Raw genomic sequence first — 19078 nt, 5'->3', positions numbered from 1 at the left:
CCAAATGCCACCCATCATGGTGGTGGCAAAGTCGATCCAGAAAATGACTGCAGTCATCACAGATCCATCTAACCCTATCAGAGTCATCAGACTGATCTTGGAAAGATAACAATTCCTGTAAAGAAACAGACGTATACATTTCACAAAGTTGCTGCAAAAATGAAACCTGAACAGGATAAGACAATGCAGCTTGTCTGGTACTACATCTGTAAAACAGCTGTCTCTTGAAATATAGGAGTCATCAGTTTTATGTGCAGCACGCTTGACCACTGCTATTTTCTTTGGGAATAGTTATGCATTTAATAGTTCATGGACAAAAATATCATTTTATTGACTGTCCCTGGTCACATTAAATATCCTCATTCTCTCTAACATGTCCCAAAATCATAAACTATCCCATATGAATAATGCAAGTCTGTAAAACTTGTTACTGTTTTGTCTTTTGCTTATTTGTAAGTTTCAGTAATAACTACAAGTTGAGTTATTTGAGTAGACATTTCCGTTAATTGCCCTGACAGTAAAACAATGTCTTGGGTACAAACAGAAAGGGTTACAAATAAAGTACAATCTTCTCTTCACAGGATCCATTGTAAAAAGAAATAACTCCAGATTTGGTAACAGTACATCTTTTAAAACAGACATAGGAGGAAGAACACAGTTAACTACAAAAACACAATCATGTGGTTCTCCTTCACCCAGTTTAGGAATTAGAGAGGCAGGGTTAAGAGGTGGACATCTGACAATCTGTAAAGAATGGGTATTAGGTAAAGACAATTCATATTTAAATAATCATGCATCAGATAAATATTGCATTTTTGTTTTTAATAATAAAACTTCTACAAAAGGCAGAACTGTCAGAAGTCTCATGCCTGAGAGGCAGAACAGCCTCCATTTCTAACAAGCACCCCATCATGGCCACCACCCTAAGGTGGTGAGGGATGGATGCTTCTACAGAATCGAGGTTGGTGCTATAATAAGCAATGAGTCTAAAACCTTCATTTCTAAGTTGTAATGTTAATCCTAATGCCACTTTATTTCTTTCACAATAGAATAAGAAAAAAAATCTGTGAGTAGTCTGGTAATTCAAGAGCAGTAAGATTTGCTAGGGTAAAGGCTGGGGAGTGCCTTTCATTAATAGTTTCAGTATTGGTTTTACTACTTCTGCGTAGTTATAAATCCATTGTTGACAGTAACATGTCAGTCTCAAAAGAGCTTATAACAGTTTTAATATTGTAGGGTGCGGTACAGTTTGTGTTGCAGTGATATGCAAGGATAAAATTTACCTACAAACTTCCAAAATAAGGTGTCCCAAGTATTGAACCTGTGATTTTTTATAATTGCAATTTTCCTTTATTAACCTTGAATCCTAATTCTGCTAGTTTGGTTAAAAAAAAGATAGCACTTTGTTTACATCTGTGATAAGAATCTGAAGCTAGCAGTAAATCGTTTACATACTGTATTACAGTAGATCTGCATGGCAATTCCATTTTATATGACTGTTTTTCATTTCTTTACAGAAAAGAGTAGGTGATTCTACATAACCTTGTAGCAGTCTTGTCTGTGTACATTGTTGCCTTTTATATGTAAATGCAAACAGATACTCACTGTCTGGGTTTATTGGAATAGAGAAGAAATGTCTAACAATGAGAAAGCATTGGCAGTTGAAGGGATAGAACTCAATATTGTAGCAGGACAATGGACTACAGGAAAAGCTGGTGCTACTACTATTATTAACTGCTCTTAAGTCTTGTACATACCTATAAGTGTTGTTCCTGGTTTCCTGAATGGTAACATAGGTAATATAGGTGTGCTGCATGCGCTCCAAGTCAGGACAATTATTCCTCGTTGAAGTAATACACAAATGACTGCTTCAATTCCTTTCTCTGACTCAGCTGACAAAAAATACTGGACTACCATGCACAAACACTCACAAGGTTTTAAAACTACTTTTACAGACTCTACATCTTTTATAATTCCTACCTCATTTTCACGAGTAATTCAGAGTTGTGGTGGAACTGTTTCCAGTCTTTCCAAATCAATAATACTTACAGCGTTTTGTAATGAATAACAGCAAAAAATGTATCTCCATCTGGCAAATATCAGCTGAGTCCATTCTTAAAGGACAGGTTTCATTTGGGATATCTAAGAAAAGTCCATCTGTAGTACAATAAACAATACATTGTAGTTTGCATAATAGATGTCTACCTAAAACATTTAGCAGGACAGTATTTCCTACAATAAAAGCATATTGTTCTTTTAGCAGACCTACTTGAATAGGAATGGGCTTAGTTTTTGGGTAGTCAACAGGAACTCTGGATACCATCATCCCCATACTGTTTTGATGGAAAGTGGCACATTTTCAACATTTGCTGAAGCAATCATTGAGTTAGTCATTTCTATGTAGGGAAATGGAAAGGGTTTGTTGCAAACTGTATTAATAACAAAAGGACCTTCGTGGTCAGCTGGTACCAAGGGAAATAGCCATGGCTCCTGTCATGGCTGTCTTGATGATCTTACAGGCCACACAAGTGGCTTACAAGCAGTACTCCAAACTAGAGGTTGTCTCTCTGCTTGCTGTGGTACTAGGATATCTGTCACATTTCGAATGAGAGAGAGAGAACATTTTGTTGTGAAGTGACAATGCTAACCACTGCACCACTGTGCCATTGTGTAACAGAATATGTTCATAGAGTGCTACTAGGCTGACTGCCCTTGTGGGACATTTTAAGCCTAGCCAATTACCCCGTCTGAGAATCAAACCTTACACATTTTATTTGTAAGGTAAACACCTTAACTATTAAGCCAAACTCCATACCCCCAATTTGTTTGTGTGTAGTCACTGGCATTCAGTACAACAGTATCCAGATTACCCAGAATTAAAAAAAAATATTAAAACACTCTACCAGGCTTGTGATAACACAGGTAGGTAAAACTTGTGCTGAGATTGTCCTGGGTTTGTGGTTGAAAAAAAATCAAAATCTACCTCTTTCTCTGTAATTCTGCCCCCCCCTTTCCTGTCCCTGTGAATCAGTATCAGACTGTTGAAGCTGAACATCTGCTAACTAATTTTGCTTTCATATTTTCCTTGTCTCTCTGATTTCTTCCAGAGCCTGTACCTAATGGAAGTGCTTAGGACTTTGTAATAGGCTAGCTATTCATGTGAAACAGAACATCTCTATGACACTGTTCAAGACGAACTTGGACGAGTGGATGGGGCACCATAAATTCTTACCGGAAATAGTGCCCAAAACCCTTCTGGACATGAACATCCATAACTAAATCCAATCTTTGGTATTAACTAACATTTCTATGGTATTATGTTGGGATGAAACAGCTAGGCTTGAGATAACCTCTGGTCGATAGCCTAGTAATCTCCTATGATCCTATGATGACTTCTGGAATTCTGCATAAATTCACCTACATCAAATGGTAATCTATGAACACTATATCTGCCTAATTTTGTGTTAAAGGTACATTACTTTTAACTTAACATCAGGAATCATAGCAACAGTTATAGTCACACCTGAAGTTATCCCACTTCACAAGGGGGGGATCCATCTTGGATCATGGGAACGACTGCCCCATCGGTCTGACAAGCCTGATCTGCAAGGTCATGGAACGTATTATCATGGAACTTATAAACAAAGACATTGGCATCCTTCAAACACTGGACCCTACACAGTTTGGGTTTGTGAAGGGCCAATCTTGTCTCCTGAACCTGACTGACTTCTTTGAATCAGTCTCCAGAGCTGTGGACGAGGGTAAGGCAGTCAACACAGCCTATATGGACTTCACCAAGGCCTTTGACACCATCATCCACTCTGGAATCATAGATAAACTTACTAAGCTGGGCATTAACCCCTACATCACTCGATGGGTTGCCAACTGGCTTACTGACAGAACCCACACTGTAAAAGCAGCCGACTCCAAATCCAGCTCCAGACAAGTGACAAGTGGAGTACCTCAGGGTTCAGTCCTGGGACTGCTCTTGTTTGGCATCTACTTCTCTGAGGTACAGGCCAACACTAAGGGACTCTGGCTAACAAAGTTCACAGATGACTGCAAACTGGGAGCCATTATTGAATCCCCAAATTATGTGGATATTCTACAAAAGGGCCTTACAGAAACAGATGCTTGGTGCCAGAGCCATGGGCTCGAGCTCAATGCCAAGAAATGTATAGTTATTCCCTTTGGGAAGAAACATGTACCCGTGAATTACTATGTAGGTGGCAGTACACTAAACGATGAAAGTGTGATAAGGGACACAGGTAGACAGTATTCTCACCTTCAATAACCACATCGCCACAACAGTCAGGAAATCCTTCTATGTGGCAAACCTCATCACTAAGGGTTTTTCAACCAGAAAAAAGGAGGTCATTGTCCCACTGTACTCATCCCTCATTAGACCCATAATAGAATACAATGTCCCATTTGGTATGTACCTCTCAAGACATCTGCAACAACTGGAAAGGCCACAGAAATACCTCACTAAAAGAATCACAGGCCTAAAGCAGATGCCCTATGCTGACCATCTAAAAAAAACTCCAGCTATACTCTGTCACATATCGTCTACTCAGAGGCGATCTCTGCTTAACATACAAGGCCATGTCAAACCCAGAGCTGTTGGACATGCTACACTTAAAGAAATCCCAATCCCTCAGAGCCACACACTCCAGGGATCTAAACCTTGTCATCACAATGAACAAAACATGCTGGAGGGATAGGTTCCTGACCCAGAGACTCCCCAGACTCTGGAATAGACTGCTCATACATGTTAAGCAGAGTGCTTCTTTGGCCCTCTTCAAAAGGAACCTTGACGATTGGATGAGAGATAAGAAATTCACCCTGAGGATTATGTCAGTCACCCTGCTAGACAGGGGTCCATGGAATTAAATATTGTGGGAAGAAATAGCCAGGGAATTGTTATGGCTAAGCTTGTATAGGTCCTAGGGCCGATAGCCTAGTACCAACCTATGAACCTATGAACAACCATGTCTTCAATTATTAATTGTGATTATTGTTCCATTAAATCCCTTTGCTAAGACTTCTGTAGACCTCTGTGGATTTGGTGTCTGTTTTCAAAGCTTTAATTATGTTGTCATATTTTGTAGGTTCAATTAATTTATCAAAAGCTAATATACATTTAATGTCATTCTTTTTGTTTTCTTTCAGAGCTGTAGCGACTCTGCGTGGTGGATAAAGCACTGATATAGCATTTGGTGACAATCCAATATAATATTTTGTCTGCAGGTGACTCAGACTTTGAAAATTACCAGAATAGTTTGCTAGAGTATTTGTCTTAGTCTCAGTGCATATCATATTATACATATGCATTGCTGCAATGATTAATTCCAATTGTTTACTATTTTGGCTTAGTTTTACAGTTTGCCCTGCTTAGTATTCTTATAAGCTCTGTGTACATGCAAGTTATGTTGGTTAACTTTAAGAATATGTGAACTGTTTTGGTGTTTTCTTCGACATCAGTCAATCATCATTCTCTTTCGGCTTTTCCCATTAGGGGTCGCCACAGCGGATCATCTCTTTCCATTTCTTCCTATCCTCTGCATCTTGCTCTGTCACACCAACCGCCTGCATGTCCTCTCTCACCATGTCCATAAACCTTATCTTAGGCCTTCCTCTATTCCTCTTACCTGGCAGCTCCATCCTTAGCTTCTTTTTCCCAATATACCCATCATCCCTCCTCAGCACATGTCCAAACCAATGCAATCTCGTCTCTCTTGCTTTGTCTCCAAACTGTCCAACATGAGCTGACCCTCTAATATACTGATTCCTAATCCTATCCATCCTAGTCACACCGAGTGCAAATCTTAACATCTTTAACTCTGCCACATCCAGCTCTGACTCCTGCCTTTTTGTCAATGCCACTGTCTCCAATCCATATAACATAGCTGGTCTCACTACCCTCTTGTAGACCTTTCCTTTCACTCTTACTGGTACCCGTCTGTCACAAATCACTCCTGACACTCTTCTCCACCCATTCCACCCTGCCTGTACTCTCTTCTTCACCTCTCTTCCACATTCACCATTACTCTGAACTGTTGATCCCAAGTACTTAAACTCGTCCACCTTTACAAACTCTACTCCCTGCATCCTCACCATTCCTCTACCCTCCCTCTCATTTACACACATATATTCTGTCTTAGCTCTGCTGACCTTCATTCCTCTGCTCTCTAGACCATATCTCCACCTCTCCAGAGTCTCCTCAACCTGATTCCTACTCTCACTACAGATCACAATGTCATCTGCAAACATCATAGTCCACGGGGCCTCCTGTCTGATCTCATCTGTCAACCTGTCCATCACCACTGCAAATAAGAAAGGACTCAGAGCTGATCCTTGATGTAATCCCACCTCCACCTTAAACGTATCTGTCACTCCCACTGCAGTCCTCACCACTGTCACACTACCCTCGTACATATCCTGTACCACTCTTACATACTTCTCTGCCACTCCCAACTTCCTCATACAATACCACAACTCTTCTCTAGGCACCCTGTCATATGCTTTCTCCAAGTCTACAAAGACACAATGCAACTCCTTCTGACCTTCTCTGTATTTCTCCAACAACACTCTCAGAGCAAACATTGCATCTGTAGTGCTCTTTCCTGTCAATATTGTAAAAAGTCAATATTGCTTTTAAATATTGTTGCTACACTTCTCATTTAGGTATTTATCTGCTTGTTGAACTTGAATACCCTTAATCATGCCCATTGGTGCATATGCATCCCTACTAAGTACATTGGCTTTTTCAACTGAGAGTGTAACATTACTATTAAAACTGCAATCTGTAGACCTTATTCTTACATGCGCAGATCATATACGTTTGATACACTGGGTTCCATTTTTGCTCTGACTAAGACAAAAGTACACAAGTAGACTTATTTAGATTGCAGTTCTATGCAAGCCTTTCTAACACAGCTTTCAATATTATGCCGCACTCATTTCCAGTATCAAATGTAAATAAAACGGATTTTATAAATATGTATGTGTTCTCTGACCAGACTTCCTTCTCATACAAATTATCAGAGTTTATTTTCTGTCAGTCTGAATTTCTGGTTAACTACATTATTCATAGAAATTGCATGCATAGTTGTCACAAACTCATCAGAGTTGTCTCAATCAGCAGTGTCCAATACATTAATTTTCTGTTTTGTTGTTTTTTTTTATATCACATATATAAATTATAACTCATAGCACCACAACTCTGGTGTTTTACTTTATGTTACCTCTTTCCATGTCAACTTCCAGAATGTTAGGTAATTATTGTATCTACTTACCACAGTAGTTACCTGGTAGACAGTCCCCTGATGCTCAGTTTGGTCCTATAGTCTTGGATAATATGCTTTAATGCCATGTGTACTCACATCAACTACATTATTTTTATAGTCTTTCCACATTATTTTCTTATTTATAGTTTCTTTGTCACTTTTACATACTTCTATGCCATTAGTCATTGATGTCAACTGCATATTCAAAAGTTCACATGCCTGACACAAATCGATGACAATTTTAAGTACCAGGTTTGATTTTCTCAAATGTTTGTCACTTATGTAGTTATTTATGCTATAAATCTACTCAGCAATCAGTCACAGAGCTCTACAAATTTTCAGCCACGTGCCCAGTGCCTCAGTTCAGCTACATACGCAAACCAGATTGTTGTTATCCCTAGTTTCTGATAAGATAAATAAAGGCCTATCATAAGGTATATTCTTTTTTCACTCCCAATATATTTATGATTTAAGTTTCAGTACTGCCAAACTGTTTTCCTCCTCACTTAAAGAAAATACACTGAATATCTAACTAGTTTCATTCCTGTGACATGAACAGACGTGGTGCATTTTGACTTGTTAGGTTGCTGAGTAAAGCCATTGACAGTAGGTTAAACCTCAAATCCACGAACTCAGGACTTCCAATTCTCTGACAGGTTTCTTTTTAGTGTTAGGGACTGCTTACAAGTGCTCACATGACACATGCTTATAGCTGACCTACTTGTGGTCACTTGCTTGAAACACAGTTCCCTACCTCCCACTAGCTTATTATCACTACGCATAAAAACATAGCCCATCCTGAACCCTAAATGTCCCAAACAGACCCTAAACCTAATTCCAATTTCAGTCCATAACCCTATCTTTAAAACTCCCAGTTTCTTCCTAACAGCTGATGTCAGACTCCACACTTTACCAATAACCCAAAGACTCCAGTCTTTTCCTAAACCTAATCTTAGATCCAACTCCCTAACCCTAAAGCCATATCTCCTAGTCGTCCCTTAAACATAACCACTGAACGTCCACTCTATTCAACCTCCAGGTTACTGTACATACCTTGCTCAAACTCTACTAATTGTTTAAGTAGCAGCCCATGTGAGCTGACTGAAATATGGCTGCAAGTCTGTGGTCTATGAGCAGCTTTGACTCAATTATTTGTTGTAGACCACAGATTCACAGGGACTGGAGAATGAATCATCTCAGCATATAGTAAAGAAAACTTTCCCAGAATGGAAGCAATAGTTATTTACACCCCAATTCTTCATGGAAATAAGTACTGTTCTTGATTTAGTGAAGTAAGGGCTTCTTTACTTAAAATAATGCAACATGGCAAACTGTATGAGAAAATGAAACAATTGTGGCCTATCCAGCTATGAACTACTAAGTACGTATTAGTAAAAACAAAAGGGATTCAGGTTGAAGTGGCCAGGAAAAAGTTGTATGTGTGGCTGGTATCTGTGCAATCACTAATGAAAAAAAAATACTTGTTCCATTACAAAAAAAATGTATTAGTTTTGTTCTTTCCTTCACAGTTTCTTTTACATCAGTGACCATTGTAAGACTGTGTTGGATCTTTAAGACTCAGCTTCTGACTGAGACATTAGCCTGTTATTTTTTATATCCTCCCCTGACATACTTTGCAAGCCATCCAACTCCCTGTATCAGTATCAAGCACATTCCCTAGGAATGTGGAAATCCTCACAGATCCAAAAGGCAATGAGAGCCTTTTACATGTATGGTCTAATCTTTCAATTTAGGATGTGATTTGGGGACCACAGTCACTATGGGGACTGTCTAAGCTCCTCTATCTTTACAAGGTCAGCAGGAACTACCATCAGTAGTTAGGAAGACCATGCCTACATTGCCCATGTACTGGGTTTGGTCCTATGACTCCATCCCTGTCCAAGCATGGAGAAGTAGGCAGAGACTGCACAAATCTGGCCACTACACAAACCCTATACCACAGAATGGGCATGCCCATACTCCCAACTGTGCTGTCAGGAATCTGAACTGCTTATCAGACATTGTTTCCTGGGCTGTACTCAATACTTTTCTCTCTATACCAACAGCAGATTTCTGTAACACATAACCTAGTAAACATAACACCTAGTAAATAAATATGCAAGAGACAGGCACTGTGCCTGCTAACTAGTTTACACACAAGTATCCAGACATACAGAGTCACATGATAAACTATCCCATGTAACAATAAGGGACGGATTCCAAATGATATGGAGTTCCATCGCAGAGGGCTTCCGCTGTCATACTATGCTATCCAAACCTACAGCTTTGCTCTGCTCTGCTAACAGAGAGAGAGAGATATGATCACTGAATATTGTGCCATGATATCCTCTCCATAAAGGGGACACTACATTGTGGACAGGCAATATGATTCCCAAACAGTCTACTTTATTCAACCTCACTATCTTTTCATAGTGTAGTCTGAAGCTTAAAAATCAAATTGCACAGCTTCTACTATAACAACCAAAGATATCTGGTTTCACTGAGCCACCTGTATTTTAGCTGTACAGCAACATGCATGACACGGAAAACTGCCATGCATGCAGGAGTACAGCTAAGAAATAACAGGCAGCATGATGTAAATGTTTGCAGCTATGGTCATAATGCTACATGTAGTAAAGGGCAGCTACCATCATCATCTTTGCATAAAAGGGACAAATGTGACAACATTATCCCAATGCATAAGTACTGTCATTGCTCAGGATGATGATATGCATCATTACCTTTGCGTGTTGCTCAGTGTTACTGCACACATATGAGTATTACTCCTATGTTTCGCCTGTTATGACATTGCAAGCATAGGAGGAAGCTCCAGTCAGAGCTGGAAGAGCTCAATGTAGTCATTTGGCGATGCCTCTACATGTATACTTCTGAGTTATTATATATGCCACTGCATGTATACTTCTGAGTTATTATATATGCCACTGCATGTATACTTATGAGTTATTATATATGCCACTGCATGTTTACCAAGTTATTATATATGCCACTGCATGTTTTCTAAGTTATTATATATGCCACTGCATGTATACTTCAGAGTTATTATATATGCCACTGCATGTATACTTCAGAGTTATTATATATGCCACTGCATGTATACTTCAGAGTTATTATATATGCCACTGCATGTATACTTCTGAGTTATTATATATGCCACTGCATGCATACTTCTGAGTTATTATATATGCCACTGCATGTATACTTCAGAGTTATTATATATGCCACTGCATGTATACTTCAGAGTTATTATATATGCCACTGCATGTATACTTCAGAGTTATTATATATGCCACTGCATGTATACTTCAGAGTTATTATATATGCCACTGCATGTATACTTCAGAGTTATTATATATGCCACTGCATGTATACTTATGAGTTATTATATATGCCACTGCATGTATACTTCTGAGTTAATATATATGACACTGCATGTATACTAAGTTATTATATATGCCACTGCATGTATACTTATGAGTTATTATATATGACACTGCATGTATACTAAGTTATTATATATGACACTGCATGTATACTAAGTTATTATATATGACACTGCATGTATACTAATGAGTTATTATATATGCCACTGCATGTATACTTCTGAGTTATTATATATGCCACTGCATGTATACTTCTGAGTTATTATATATGCCACTGCATGTATACTTCTGAGTTATTATATATGCCACTGCATGTATACTTCTGAGTTATTATATATGCCACTGCATGTATACTTCTGAGTTATTATATATGCCACTGCATGTATACTTCTGAGTTATTATATATGCCACTGCATGTATACTTCTGAGTTATTATATATGCCACTGCATGTATACTTCTGAGTTATTATATATGCCACTGCATGTATACTTATGAGTTATTATATATGCCACTGCATGTATACTAAGTTATTATATATGCCACTGCATGTATACTAATGAGTTATTATATATGCCACTGCATGTATACTTCTGAGTTATTATATATGCCACTGCATGTATACTTCTGAGTTATTATATATGCCACTGCATGTATACTTCTGAGTTATTATATATGCCACTGCATGTATACTTAGTTATTATATATGCCACTGCATGTATACTTATGAGTTATTATATATGCCACTGCATGTATACTAAGTTATTATATATGCCACTGAATGTATACTAATGAGTTATTATATATGCCACTGCATGTATACTAATCAGTTATTATATATGCCACTGCATGTATACTTACGAGTGGGTCTATATCAGTTCACCGAAATGGCTGAAGTTCGAACACCATAGGTTCGAACTTCTAACCACAAAGTACAAAAAGACTGAAGTCTTAGAACAGCGATTTTTTTCCCAGGGAAAAAAAAACGCTCTTACAAGAAACACACACACAACACAAGCACACCAAAAAAACAGCAATCCACACACAAACACTTAAAATCCTACATCTAACCCTACACTGAACTGTACATACACTACTATCTATCCACTTACCTTAACCCAAAACCTAACCCTAAGGTCCGTCACTATCGCACACTCACCTGACCTGCGCTCTAACCCTAACTCACCTATCTCGCCCTAACCCGAAAGTCTGTCACTAGCACACCCACCTCACGCGCACCCTAATCCTAACTCACCTAACCCACTCCCTAACCCTAATGCCCACACAATCGCACACTTACCTGAACCCGACCCATAACTTCCCACCACAGTCCTGATAATCGCAAAGCCACAGAAATGGCCAGCCAAATTCTTTCCCTGGGAAAGAATTCAGTGTTCCGTGGCTTCGTGATAATCAGTGTTCGAACTTCACAGTTCGAACATCTGGTGTTCGATCATCAGCCGTTTTGACGGACTGATATAGACCCCTTACAAGTTATTATAGTGTATAGAGGAATGACTGTTTCTTATGTAACTGGGAGCAAACCTCCACAAATCCTTGTTCACCTATGTCACCTGAGTAATCTCTTCATTTGGAATCAGGTATGATGTGAATATATGAAATGACATGTAACCCTGACTGTAAGGTTTTTTGAAATATGGTCCAACCTTTTAAATATATGCTGTAATGGTGAATTTGTTTGTCTACATTGCCTACACATTGAAAACGAAAACTGGATAAGTGAATAAAATGTAAGATAAGAATGTTGGTTTTAGCATGAAAACAGATATGTACCTCATATATGCTAATAAAGTTAGCTCTAAACCTCCTGCTGGAAAGACAACAATTTTTTTAATAACAATAAAACATTCAGCTCTTTCATCTTTTTTTATCCAAACACTTCTTTTGAAGAAATAATGAAAAATATTTTAAATGACACAGCCTGGAGTATGAAGATAATTAGGCTGCACTTTATTATATGGAAATGATGACATTTCAGAAATAATCACTTCATAGTGCTAGAAAAAGTAAATGACAGTTTTACCTCACTTTCTTCATGGCCATCAATGCTGCTTTGGGTTGTACACCTTGATCTCCTGAGAGAGACTCTATATATTTCCCCTGCAAAAAGGAAAGAAAAAATTATTTTCAGCTTATTTTGCAGATAATGTCAACACTTTTTAAGGACTGTATTATCCAGATCTACCATTCTATAATGTGTGTGCAATTTATACTGCACGAGTCATTTAATATCTGTTATTCACCTCATTTATGGTATGACAACAGTGGCAAAGGCCAAACTAATTAAATATCTTATTTTACATTTCAGAATGAAGTTAGCAAAAAATAATGTTACCAACCGAGTTAATTATTTTTATTAAACAGAAATGCATTTGTTTGGTCTCTTATGTTAGCAGTTAATAGCAGGTTAAAATGAAAGGGCACTCTTTAGTTACAGAAGATTAATTGTTATAAGGGAAAACAATAGTCAGGGTAAAATCATAAACAATTTACAATGTATACAATGGCCTTTTGCAAGAGTCTTATAAGTGCACACTATGATGTAATTTCACAGATGTTGCACTCTGCAGTATGCTGAACATGCAAGTGATTGTATGGACATATGACAATGAAGCCGAGCAAGCAAATGAGTGAATAATGACATTTAAGGAAATAAAACATGCAGTGATGGATATACGTCCCTAAATCTTCATGTATGCCTCATAGCTTATTTTTTTGTAGAAAGAAAACATACCAAAAATTATCAACACTGCAACTTTTATTAATCATATTCACAAGTACAGCAGTTTCCACTCAGCTGCATTTAACCATTTTGCCCACTAATGCAAACTGAGATCTATGGGCTCACAGTGATAGGGCTCAGATACGATACAGCTGATTTTCATGGTTGCATTCATCATGGTGATTTTTCTCAGGACTATTTAGAAAGTAGTTCTAACACAGTATGTAGAATAAATGCTGATGTATGAATACAGCATAGTTGTAACCAATCTACCCCACCTTCCAAACATGCGTTGCTGAGTTTTTTATGTGATGCTGGCTACCCCTTGAACTCTGGTTCATGACATCCATGCACAACACTGAAACCATGGCAGAAATTCATTCCAACATGCCCAAACACATCAATTACTGAATTTCAGTTTGAACATGTAAATTCACTGTTTGCTGCTGGAATACATCTGATGGGTATCTACAGTACCCCTTGAGATAGACAGATGTTTGCAGCATGTACCATGATTTACCACAAGATTATGCATAAGTGGGATCAACAGTCAAACAATGTGGCTGCATTGCACCATCTGTCAGATGTCTCAGTAACAATGTCAGAAGGCAACAATAGTTATCAGAAAGTGTGTGACATGCACGATACTTATCCATCTGTTTGAGGGAGTGACAGAAGCCAAATAAACCAGTGCTGGCAAGGTAAGCCTTCTTTCAGAAGGATGTTCTGTGCAATCTATGGTCACTAAGCTGACATAATACAAATAAAGTGCTGATGTTATGCAGAATAAACATGATACATATAGTGCTTTTATCAGATTGGATTGGACAGTGCATGATCTGCAACCACTGTGTGCAACACATTACCTCAATTGCACTGTGGACAATGAAGACAACACGATACTGTTAACAAAAACTTGGAGAGGGAAACATATCGCAGGGCCTATAATATGTGAAAGAATAAATACCGTGAGTGTCGTTTTGTTCTATGCCAGGGAAGGGGTGCCACTGCATGAGGTGATAGGGAAGAAAAGAGTGCAGTCAGACTCCAGCTGCAGAACCTACTACTTAAAGCAGGACGTGAATTGTCATGATAATGGGTGACCTGAATGCACATTTCTGGACAGACAGAACATGATATGTGGATTGGCTGGGTCCACATAGGTGCGGCAACAAGAATAAAGATGGAGAGGCTATTCATCACTACTGTCTGGCAAATGGTTTGATGGAGGCCATAACATGCTTCAGCAAGACAGACATTTACAAACTTACATACAAGAGTGGTCAACATGCAACTCAGGTAGACTTCCTCCTAGTAAGGAAGGGGCACTGAGGTAGAATCAGTGATATCAAAGTTATCCCCAGTGAAACAGTTGGCCCACTGCATAAACCACTGGTTGCCACAATCAGCTGCAAGCAGTGGTCAGAGAAGGCTCTATGATGAAACGAAACGAGGCTGAAAACCCGAATGTTGACCTGAGAGAAAGAACAAGAGTTCAAGTAATTGCACAGGGCTCTAGCACTGCAGGAAGAACTGCAAATAGGTGTAGCTGAAGAAGAATGACAGCACTGCCGCCATGCCCCCCCCCCCATGGATAAGGACTATAGAACAGATTTGTGGCTGAACCAAGTATGGAAGAAAGGCACATTAAGGAAAGCTGGTGGTGGAATAAAAAAGTCCAGGAAGTCATCAAATCAAAATAGGAGTGCAGGAGAAAGTGGGAGATAGAAAAGTTGGACCAGGCTAAGAAGAAATATTGGTTGGCTAACAAAGAGGCTACTTGAATAGTTGCAATAGCAAAGAACAAGCATCAGAGGCACTGTACCAGCTTCTGGAAAGTGATTCAGTAGATGGCACAAAGAAACTCTTATCTGGTTGCAAGGTAAAGAGAGAAAGATAAAAAAAGATAGTCAGGCAACCTTCCATAATGGATGCCAACAATAATCTGTTGACTAGTTCAAAGAACATCAAAGACAGATGGAAAGAGTACTCCTAGCAGCTTCTAACTGAATAAAGCCCCACAGAAACTACACTGCCCCAGACAGAGGCCATGATAAAAGAAGAGGAGGAGTCCACCTCACAGTAAGAAAGAAGAGCACTGAGGAAAATGATTTCAGGGAAAACAGAAGGCTTAGATGAGGCCACAGCAGATAAGATCAATATGATGAGTGAGACAGGGGCAAAATAGCAACTGATGGAATTCATTGCAGTATGGAGAGAAAGGTGAAGCCCAGATGACTGGAGAATAAGCATACTAGTTCAAGTGTACAAGAACAAAGGGAACATCCACAAGTGTAGGCAGTGCAGTGATGCCAGACTCCTGCCACAATGTATGAAAGTACTGGAGACGGGGACTGATAGATGCATACACAGTGCAGTGCAAAGTAAGATGGGATATGAGCAGTTTGGGTTCAGATCAGGATGCAGCACATCTTACCTGATGTTTTCAGCAAAACAAATAGTGGAGAAGACAGAGATGAAGAACAAGTCTAACTGGGCATTTTTAGACATGGAGAAAAAAATTGACAAGGTCCCCAGAAAGCTGATTTGGGCAGTTTATAGTCCCAGAAACATTGGTAGAATTAGTGCAGGCTATTTACAAGTACACGATAACTCACAGAATGGTTCCCAGCGGGAATGGGTGTGAAACAGGGTTCAGCTGTGAGCACACTTCTGTTTATACTGGTGATGAACTACATTAGCAAACAGATTAGGGGACAGATCAGCAAATCTGCTGTATGCAGATGATGTAGTATTACAGGCAGACTGAGCAAGACCTTTAGCAAAGGATAGGGGAATGGAATGCAAAACTGAAGGTACTTAGATTGAAACTGGGTAGCGATAAGACAGTTTTAATGGCAGGAAATGGAAGAAAACAGAAGAAGCTGAAAATTGAGAAAGAATGGAACATAGTGGAGCAGGGCAACAGCTTCACATATCTGGGAGGGTTGGTTGAGGTGAAAGGAAGTTTGAATGAGGAGGTCAAAACTAGAATCAGAAGGGCTGCAGCCAACTGTGAAAGAGTGTCAGTGGTAGTGTGTAACAGACGAATGCAAAAGAAGCTAAAAAAGTAAAGCGTACAAAACACTGGTGAGAACAGTACTACTGTAAGGTACAGAAAGCTACACAGTAAAGGGAGGAGCTGAGGAAGCTAGAGGTGATGGAGATGAAGTACCAGAGATGGGTGATGGGAATCACACTGTGGGACAGATAAGGAAATGAGGACGTCAAAGCAGAAGCCAAAGTCACTCCAATTGAAGAAGAAGTTAAAGCAAACAGATTACAGACAGGGAGAAGGCAAGAAGAAACAAGGGCATACAGTAAAAACATGGATGGATTGTTTGAGAGAAAAACAGTGACAGTCAGGTATGACTGTTGAAAAAGGTAAGAGAGTGGCATTGAGTCTATAGAGATAGTGACAGTTGAAACAACACCCTGACCCCATGTAGAAAATATGAAAAAGGTGGTTGATGATGATGAAAGGATGGTGTGCTGCTTTATAACTTGCACTTGGATAATACTCACTGTAGAGGGCGATCCTTTCCAGGCAGTAACTGCTCACTGCACCCTAGTATGAGCAGTGGATGGTCTTATGACAACTTCAGCCATGGTTATTGAGCATGGTCCCCTGCAATGAACCATGTACATGCTCATCTCATGTCCATACCCTACTTTGACCATTGAGAACAGTGTCAGTCTGATAAGACATGATGGAATTGACATCACTATGCACAGTAATGCTCACAGAGGTGGAATGTGCCACTGCAGACCTCAGTAAGCCAGTCATTTTGCAATGCCTGAGCTTATTGCTCACATGGAGCTGACAATCATACCAACATTGCAGACTGTTTTTCAGAAAACTTTGCTTGGAAGACACTTTTGCACATCTGCTGATTTATCCCCAAATGCTGCATTCATTTTTTTTTTTTGGGGGGGGGGGGCAATGGTGTTGTGACAGAATTGACTACCGCTATATTGTTAGTCTACAGTTAGTATGCCACACAGAAGATGTTATGCACTCAACCAGAATAGCTACAGGGTGCCCATTGTGTTTGGATGTGCATCACCCCATTTGGATAGTAGCTTCCCTACCCAGAAGAAAGATGGATATGAGTGTTATAATGTCCTCTGATTATGACACACATCTGTTGATCTCTGTATCATTACCATCCTCTGCACAGGTGCAGATATTAACCTCTTGTCCATCCTCTCAAATTTCTATCTGTTGTCTATCACCACTTCTACCTGTGAATGTGTAACATATGGAACACCATAAAGAAAACATTAGCATATTTATTTTACCTTATTGTAATTATTTCATTTGCTAACCAGAGTAGTTCAAATGAACCAAAAACAGAGGCCCTTTTTAGTGGTGGCTCAGGGTGAAAACCTCTGTACATAGAATTATTGTCACAGTACAGCAATTTTAAAAGAAACTAAGAATTATGTGCGGAGGAAACTGGTTGAAATAGTCTTATACATAATCATGATTCAGAGAACTACATTATACTAATTAGATGTAAAGCATAGGCTCCAAAGTGCCCATGTGACATGTAGGGCATGGTGTAAGTGCATGCGTCTCCTTACTGCTCAGCCTTTCCTTCTCCCCATGAAAAGAAATGTGCACCATACCAACTTTGTTAGAATACACCCAGAATGTGCAATAAATGTATATTCAATCCCATGGTACATACTACTGACCTGTTCTATAATATACTAAGAAATGGGTGAGATGTGTTAGCCTGGCACTGATAACTACACCTCTGCTGAGTATAAGTGCCATTGCATCTCCTCCTCCCAGTGACACAAGAAACTCCTCAACATGTGTCAGTTTTATGCATCCTGAAGGGACTCTTCATGTGGTGGATGCCTCATTCAGTCTTCCTTGCTTTCTTCTTGGTATGGCTGATCATATTTGTCATGTAGTGGTGCCACTGGGCCAAGGTGACCTCCCACTGGATACCAGCATAATGATGCCATCAGGTGTGGATCAGTGATACAGGAAATCAGTGGTTGTTCTGTCCCCTGTCCCTTACCTATAGGCTATAATGCTTGAAAGACTACAGCAGAATCCTGTTTTTAGCATTGCTGAGACTCACCAGCCTATGTTTTGTACTGTGAACATGCTGACTCTTGTTTAGACACAGAAAATATACAAATCCATAATGATGATGCTGTGTGTACAGCTGTTGAGACTATGCCTGTTCAACAAAGGCACATACACACAGTATTCAGTGCCTATAACATATGCTACAGTACAACATAATGCTGGTTCACAGATGTTAACATGTACAACAGTTTGCTGATGTCACACAGTAAAGACACCCCCCTCAAAAATTGCATTAACTGCAGCTGTAATCAATCAAACATTTAGGCAATCATGGTGAATATAAGTTGTTGTTCTCTTAACACATACAAATACACTTGAGTAACATTACTACTGTTTTATCATGCTTTTCTCAGTGTCTTAAGACCATTGTTGGAATAGAAAATAAATATCTTATTAGAAATATAGTGATCAACTAACAGAAAAAAATAACTTTCAGAAAATGACTGTATAGTACTGCAAGCCTTGTCAGCTGAATGTGAATAAAATTGCAACAAAATTACTCGAGCTGAGCTGGCAATTGTTCAAGCCAGATGAGTG

General features: G+C 39.2%; 1 protein-coding gene across 1 annotated transcript in view; it reads right to left on the bottom strand.

Annotated features, from left to right (window-relative positions):
* PITPNM3 (PITPNM family member 3) overlaps window positions 1–19078 on the bottom strand; it is a 1300985-nt gene that overhangs the window by 1197211 nt on the left and 84696 nt on the right. Inside the window, exon 4 of the mRNA XM_044054869.1 lies at window positions 12733–12809. Coding sequence (XP_043910804.1) covers window positions 12733–12809 — 77 coding nt within the window. The remainder of the gene's footprint in view (window positions 1–12732; window positions 12810–19078) is intronic.

Source organism: Protopterus annectens, chromosome 13.part0, assembly GCF_019279795.1.
Source record: "Protopterus annectens isolate FY-2018-M chromosome 13.part0, PAN1.0, whole genome shotgun sequence".
Lineage (NCBI taxonomy): Eukaryota > Metazoa > Chordata > Ceratodontiformes > Protopteridae > Protopterus > Protopterus annectens.
This window is presented reverse-complemented; position numbering and strand designations above follow the sequence as displayed.